Source organism: Hylaeus anthracinus, unplaced genomic scaffold (assembly GCF_026225885.1).
Source record: "Hylaeus anthracinus isolate JK02 unplaced genomic scaffold, UHH_iyHylAnth1.0_haploid 11997, whole genome shotgun sequence".
Lineage (NCBI taxonomy): Eukaryota > Metazoa > Arthropoda > Insecta > Hymenoptera > Colletidae > Hylaeus > Hylaeus anthracinus.
Genome location: NW_026534344.1, coordinates 2,438,168 through 2,445,907, shown reverse-complemented (window position 1 = coordinate 2,445,907; position 7,740 = coordinate 2,438,168). Strand labels below are relative to the sequence as shown.

Here is a 7,740-nt window from a genome sequence, read left to right as displayed (position 1 = left end):
TACGCAGCGTCGCGACCCAACGATCGAGAAATCGTCGATTGATAGAAAGAGGTAGGCGCGCGGAGGAAGAGAGGTGAGCCCGTTGTGCGCTTTTTCGCGGCGGGTAAAATCGGCCTGACGCGGTTTCTCCCTCGCGAGAAGGAGTGACTTCGTGCTATTGACATCCGCTCCTCGTGGTATCGACATCCCGGGTACAAGCCAGCCCACGCCGAGAGCACGATTTTGCGTCACTTCCAGAGAGTGGCGGGATTGGTGCCGGTGGGGTTCGAGGGCGGGAGGGGGGGTGGAGGGGGTGGAAGGAGGGGGGAGGGGAGGAGGAGGAATAAACGGAAAGGCCAGGGGGTAAACGAAGCGAGAGCGAGATGGAAAATTCGTTGGACGAGCACGAGCCACGTCGGTATAATTTTCACAAGCGCGAAAATTACCCCCCTTCCGACCCCTGCCCCACCACCCCGTCCCCGCAGAGCACGGACCGATAAGTCGTAAATTACGAGTGGTGGCCGGAGGTGTAGTGCGTACCGCTCTATCGCCGTGTAAAACGTGGCTTCGATTCGTCTGCGAGTGACGGCATCACCCGTCGAAACTTACGGCAGCTCGTCGTACAAATTGAACTTTGCGTTCGAGCCCCGCTTTCCCAAACGCTGGATTCGACGTTATTCCCAGGGGTTTATCGAGCCGCGAGCTTTGTTCGCGCGCAAATTAAAAGCCGCCCGAGACACGTCCGCGCCAAACGGTTTCGCTCGCGACCTCGCCTCCTTTTTTCCACTCGCGAGGAAACCCAACGTAACTCCGCGAGAACGAAAAAAGCGGGGAATAAACGGACGGCGACGGGGATGGTTCCCCGCGAGGAAACTTAGATTGCTTCGTCGCCTAATTCTCGCCACCTAAGCGCCCGTTAATTCAGGCTCGCGATAGATTGAAACGGTTTCCTGGATCGTAAACGAGCGTGATCGAATTGTCGGGCGCAACTGGATGCGATACTATTCGATAGAGGGTTCTGGTACTCGTAGAGATCTGGATCTCGTCAGAGATCTGGACACTGAAAGCTGGGCATATGTTTAGCCGGTCTGTGACGGGCAAGGGCGCCGCTGTTCGCGAGGTCGTCGAATCCCGCGAGCATGCGACGTCAGGGCAAAACGTAACAGGTGGAGATTGACTGCGGAAACAGGCAAGTACGGTATCGTTCGTCGCTACGAACGATTTTATTTTCCCTCGTCCGCTAGTAGGAGTTACCTTCATAGCTATTTTTCCCGCTTCGTCGCGAGAATGTACCCACTCTGCGCGTAAATGCACGTTTTACCTGGACAAAGGAGTTCCGCGCACGTGTCGCAGGCTCCACATCCGTCGCGTATCAGGATGGAATCGAATAGTAACCCACTATTCCGTCTCCAAACAAAATAGCTTCAACGCGTGAGACGTCTGCTAAGAAAGTTCGCGCGCTACGGCATTCATGTGTCAGGCACCGGAAACATTTGGTCACCTATTTCGGTTTATGGATCTCGAGGGTTGGGGCTGATCGTCGCCAGGGACTGCTCGCTCGATGCTTTTTAACAAGACCGCATTTTGTCAGCCTGCAGGACTGTTCAATGATGTAAAAGTACTATGTTAACAGTTTCTAGAGGGTTAAGTGAACTACCCCTGACCGTAGCTCTACCGCATTCTCTCTTCCTGTCCGAGGGAAGTTCTGGTCAACGTCCCCGAGACAGTCGCCATCGAGTGACAACAGACAGACCAAAACCACCCCCGCTCAAACGCGGCGAAACAAAGCTCGCGTGGAAAAACGCGGTCCGCTCTGGGGTGAAAGAAATAATTTTCCCGAGCTTCGTAATAAACTGTTTTCGTTGTGCTCGTCGTCGACAAAAGGCGCGCGTTGTGTGCGGTCTGACTGCGCGTGCAGCCGCTAAAGAACGAGTCTGGCTGTCGAATAGAACAGGTGAACCGGATAAGATTAAACAGCCGTTTCCGCGTTCTGTCGCTGGAACAGCTTAGCCTCTTCTTCCTGGCTAGCGTCGCGGGGCTTCACCCGTCACCTTTTCCGTCATTGCGTCATTTTGCGATTAATGTATCGATGGGGACGAATTTAAGTAATGTACACGGTGAATCAGGCGAAGAAAGGCGTTACGTATCTATCGCATTCGTGATACCTATCCAAACTTAAATCGCGAAATTTGATGTGCCAGGCGTGAATAGCGATGATCTGGAAGAACAAGACTCCCGTCTGTCTGGGATTTTATTTCGAAACGTCGAAGCATCGCCGTGAAAAGGGAGGCACGGGATGGAACGGATAGAAAACAGCTGAGGCGCAGCTGGTTTCTGGCATCGCGACGGCTGGCGTCTTCCGCGCGTGGAACGCGCGGTGCCACCGGCTGTGCCTGTGTATATGGAAGCTTCTAACGTGTGTGTATAGCACAAACCATGCATGGTAGAAAACAGAAATCGGAAACTGTTCTTAAAAAACAGTTCTAGAGAAAACAACAAACGTGGGGCACAAATTTTGACGTCTGCGCAGACAGCGTATCCAAAAGAAAAGGAAGATAGTTGTATTCTTATACATGTTTTTCATTTGTAACAAAAAAAAAAAAACTCTAATACAGAAAGTTTTAATAACGATATATTGTACAATAAAACTCTTCAAATTTTATCATAACATTATTACGGCGACGGCACGGGGGAGGTCGTCTTACGAATCACAATCGATTGCCGTCGTCTGAAAAGTTATCGATCGACGTTAGATTTGTCTATAGACACAGGATGAAACCTAGAACCTTGCATCAACTACTAATTCTCGCGTCGTCGCAGCTGCGAAATGCTGTTGATAGAGACTTATGTTGACTTATGTGTGACGCCGACGTCGCTTCATGATCGAAACAATGAAACGCCATTTGTCATGAAGGGAGGGTTGGTCCAGAATTGTTCTCCGAACTTGTCGGACTCGAATGGATCTCTGAAATGTTAATACTTGCAATTAAATACTCAAAGCCCATAAACATGGATTTATTATTCTACTTTTATGTTTTGTATCTACTATCGTAAAGAAGGTACCGAAGATACAGAGTAAAACCGTTATTTCATGATCAGTCGTACGATCCCCGGATCGCACTTACCACTATACGGAATGATCAACTCTGCTACGGTGTATAAACAGTGCTTTATTCGTTATTCGACATTGACAAAATTCACAAGACTAGCGATTTACAATGATACGATCACGCGAACAGATTCGTTTGCTCATGGACATCGTGGACACCGGTGGTCTTTGATCATCGACCGAGGAACACAGTTATTGTCGGTTAACGATTCTCGCGGTAATGTTAACGCGCAAATGTATTATTAAGACTTTCTTCGAGAACACTTTCCCCATTCGTTGATCTTTCGTTTCTTTACTTTCATTCATTTTATATATATATATATATTTTTTTTAATTCCCCGTACACCTCTGGATCGAGTGGTACTTTAACCAGTGTCGGACGTGCGGGACGAAGTGTCGGCGTTACTGTGATCGCTGTTGCTCTCCGTCGACGAACTATCGTTGCTCTTTATTCGTCGCTTCCGCAGCTTTGCAAACTGAAACTCCTCGACCGGCACTGTACACGAACAATTGAAGTCGTCATTAGTTTTACGCGCAATCACGCGACGAGCTCGGGGAACAGGGGGGACTTTTTGTACACCGGAACAAACGGGAAATAAAACGAATTAACTGCGTCTAGAGATATAGAACGACAGAGATTTATATTTGTTTTGAGGTGTTCCTAAAACTTCAATCCATTACAGTGTGACTCTTACGTCACAGCCACGGTATCGTGATCATTTGAAATAATTTACCAGTTTATCGTTTGTACGATAACTCTTGCTACGATTTAACGGATCGCGTACCATGGCTGTAACATGTACATCGTATGGTATTAACAACGAGCAGAAAGAGATTAATCTTATGTTTCTAACGAAGAACGATGTGCGGTAACTTAACTAATGCTTGCCGCTACACGACACGTATTGTGTACGCACAAACAAACAGGAAGAACCTAAAATAGAAATTATTTAACGACGAAGAACTGCTCGCTATTTTACACGAAATCTATCGATCGACTTCTTATCGTAACATACTTATCAAAAAGGATCAACGTCGTTCAAAGTCTTTGCTTATAGTTGAATATTTTTTATACTTTAATAATTATCAATCTTTTCACCACTGTAAAGTTCTAGTATAATCGAAATTGACTTACAGCCACTCTATTCATTCGTAATTATAATATCACCGGGAGCTTTGGTCGAACAAAACGACGAAAAAACGTTGCTATAAAAATATATAAATTTCAATAATACCTCGTTACGTTCGGTAAACGATTTTTCAATAAATATTGTAAAAAAAAAAAGTAATGGAATGATCTCTGATATAGGCAGTTAAAGAACATTTACTATTTCAACAACAAACAATTTGTCCACAATTCAAGCTAATTCATTGCGTAGCAATACGATTACTTGTAGTGCAAGTTTCGTTACCATCAGAATCTGGATCTCTGTCTGTAATATTTTGAGGCGTGCTTGGTAATGGTACCACTTCAGGTTCTAGTGGTTTTACAGGGCAATCTACATCCTCGACGATTACTTCTTCTGCCAAGCTGCTTCTGACTGCCTCTATATAATCAAAATGTTTGGCATAAGCTAACAGCCTTTGATACATTATACTTTTATGTTTATGTATCTACCATTGAATGCTTGAGGATATTGTTGGCTCAATTTGTTCTTCACAATACGAATCCTTTTAAAGATATAATCTAAGTCCTTTTTCATCTCTATCAACAGTGCTGTATGTTTTTTGAACTCGCTGCCACCAGTCTTTAGTCTATTCATTGATAACTGATTGCAATTTGTTAACATCTCATTGGTCTTCTCAAATCTCTGCAACCTATAATAAACAGCTCAACATGCAATAAACAATCTCAGATTCATTCAGCAAGAACCAAGACACCCAGAATAATATTCTTACATTTGTTTTTGAGCTCTTATCATGGATTCAACATCCTGTTGGTCAACTATTCCAGCCAAGCCCTGTATAAACACCTCTGGTGCCGTATAATTCTGGAAGCATTCGAAGCTTCCTGTATCCGATTCAGGTGTACCTTGTGCTGTTGCCATTTCTTCAATGTTTATGTCACTCTGTTATAACGATCGTTTGTTAGAAGATTCATCGTTGCCATCTCGTTTTAACGCTTCGCATCGTGACTATTTCCTTATATGATTATTTAAATCGATTATTAAAGTTGTATTACAACCGTACAACAATTATTTTCTTTGTAAGCACAATCGGTATGCATTATATTCGTAGATGAGCGAAGCTGTCATCAGCTGTCATTTCTAATCAGTGCAACTAGGAAAGTCACCGCTGGTCACCGCTCAATAAGCCGCTCAATGAGCAGGTTTTGATATCAGTGGCGCCATTGGTGGGAAAATGCCCAAGTTTGTAGTCAAGATAGTTCTCGCCATTGCAGCTAGATGGCGCGTGGTCTAGGACACGTTATCGTCATCTAACGGCAAAAGTCGGAAACTATTTTACGACAAACTTGAACGGTTTGTTAGTAGATGGCGCTGACCAATGGTTGAAAATTCGATATATTTGCCGAGTGTGCGTAAGGTCGAAATCAAGAAATGTTTCCAACGGACAAGCTTGACACTAATTCTCACCGCTTATGTTGTTAACGTCGAGACTATATTTTCTTCAATTGCTATAGATTCATGGAACAAACAGTCGCTTCACCTTCAACAGCTGTTCGAAGTCGAATGTTTTCACGAGGGTTGATAGAAGTTCTAGCATTCAAATTTCCACAGTGACTGTTGTGCCTCGAACCGAAGCTTTGGAAATCTTACGTGAGGAAAAAGAAATCCCTCGAGCATCTATCGCGTTTGATTTTCGACCCGGAATGGCACAGAATATAAATCCATTTTATTCGTCTCAAAACGTGCCGAACAAAGCTTCCGAGGAAAAGCAGAATGTACCAAAAGATAACCATGCAGTTAGTAAACGGTACGCAAATTGTCTGATATTTTGATAATAATTTACCGTCTGAATTCACTCTCCAACGTTCTTTTATTGTTGTCTATCAATGATTTGTCCTTCATTTGTTCGACATTATATCGTACAATGTAGAATATTTTTTTTTTTACAAATATTATTCCGAAAAACATAACCTACTTGTAATGTTTGGGCGAAAAATTTGAAAATGGCTCGATCCCAAATTGCGAATAATCGTGATCGTGGCTATATTGCACAATAGGCTTACTCAAAAATAATTATTGCCTGTTGAAAGAATAAAGGTAAATGTACATGTAGATTGCAGAAGGAACTGATGGTTTTAATGATGAGTACTGAGAAAGGTGTCTCCGCTTTTCCGGATGGCGAAAATTTGTTTAAATGGATTGGAACTATCACAGGACCAAGGGACACGGTAATATTGTGTAGGTTGTAGTTAAGGTGTAAATAACTGTAATGTATGTTTCCTTTTAGGTTTACGCCGGACTTACTTACAAGTTGACTTTGGAATTTCCCCATAGTTACCCATACAGTGCACCGGTAGTGCGCTTTGCTACACCTTGTTTTCATCCAAATGTGGATGCAGTGGGTAACATTTGTTTGGATATATTAAAAGACAAATGGAGTGCTTTATATGATGTGCGCACTATACTGTTATCAATACAATCTCTTCTTAGTGGTAAGTATACATATATATATACGTGTAACTCATCAACATATAAGTAATATCCTATTTTGCAGAACCTAACAATGAAAGCCCCCTCAATCCTCAAGCGGCAAAATTGTGGACCGATCAAACAAAGTATAAGAAACATTTAACAGAGGAATATCACAGAGCTTTGAATCGCGATCAACAGGACTCATGATAAGTCGATTTTTCTAATCATCTTGGCTGATTCATTATTTTTATTTGTGTCAATGTTATAATTAGGTATAAGACATATAAAAATTTGCTGCACCAAACTTATGAACGTCATTACAAAAGTTTCAATCTATTGTTTGTTCTTGATTTCTTATCGTTATGCCGTATCGCGTGAAAGAAAAAAACATCCGTCTTTACATCGTTCATTGCAATCATTTATTTTGCTAAATTTCGTAAATTTATCTTGGAGATGAATAGAAATTTGTATCATGATTTTAAGACTGTATATGCGGATTAAACATTTTTACATCATCAATTTGTACCAGAAACTTTTATTTATTTTTTACTCTTAGTAATGTATATTGACTTTCGATATATTTTAACATTTTTCATAAGTATCAGCTACACTCGACGTTACGTCATTAATTATTACTGTATAATTCGAAAATAAATATTTTAAACATTAATGCTCTACAAATTATTACGCGATCGTTATATACCCTATACGAGATATCGAATGAATATAAATACGTTTTCGAGTAAAAGTTTTGGAAATTATCCAAGTGTCTTTGAAACCATTTGTAAAAAAGTAAACAGCGTTATCTCATACATAATGTATAATTAATTGGAATAAACCATGAGAATAAAATGCTATGTACAGTTTTTATTTGCCATCTATCATTTCCATTCGATATTACCTATTTCAAATAAAAATTACACGCGTTTCAAATAGTTCGAATAAAAGGAGAGTATTCTGATTGGTAGAATTAGGTTAGCGCTACATAATATATCAATGGGAGAGTTCTCGCATTCGCTATCATCAGCGATATGGTGGAGAGAGTCATTATTC

General features: G+C 41.9%; 2 protein-coding genes across 3 annotated transcripts; one reads left to right on the top strand and one right to left on the bottom strand.

The window, feature by feature from the left end:
• Positions 1 to 3,129: 3,129 nt before the first annotated feature.
• Positions 3,130 to 5,398, bottom strand: LOC128889431 (kxDL motif-containing protein CG10681). 2 transcript variants are annotated; one of them, XM_054147070.1, is made up of 4 exons: positions 4,988 to 5,393; positions 4,707 to 4,906; positions 4,501 to 4,635; positions 3,130 to 3,584 (listed from the first exon to the last, which is right to left on the bottom strand). In XM_054147070.1, exons 1-4 carry the CDS (start codon positions 5,134 to 5,136, stop codon positions 3,454 to 3,456), a joined length of 615 nt encoding a protein of 204 aa, XP_054003045.1. In that variant the 5' UTR covers positions 5,137 to 5,393; the 3' UTR covers positions 3,130 to 3,453. The 2 variants fall into 2 exon arrangements, with proteins under 2 accessions (XP_054003045.1, XP_054003046.1); XM_054147071.1 differs by lacking the exon at positions 3,130 to 3,584 and adding an exon at positions 3,711 to 4,294 and having other exon boundaries at positions 4,988 to 5,398.
• Positions 5,399 to 5,639: 241 nt separating this feature from the next.
• On the top strand, positions 5,640 to 7,206 carry LOC128889436 (ubiquitin-conjugating enzyme E2 C). Its single transcript, XM_054147077.1, has 4 exons — positions 5,640 to 6,022; positions 6,329 to 6,443; positions 6,503 to 6,707; positions 6,770 to 7,206. The coding sequence occupies exons 1-4, from the start codon at positions 5,919 to 5,921 to the stop codon at positions 6,892 to 6,894; spliced, it is 549 nt and encodes a 182-aa protein (XP_054003052.1). The 5' UTR covers positions 5,640 to 5,918; the 3' UTR covers positions 6,895 to 7,206.
• The last annotated feature ends 534 nt before the right edge of the window (positions 7,207 to 7,740 follow it).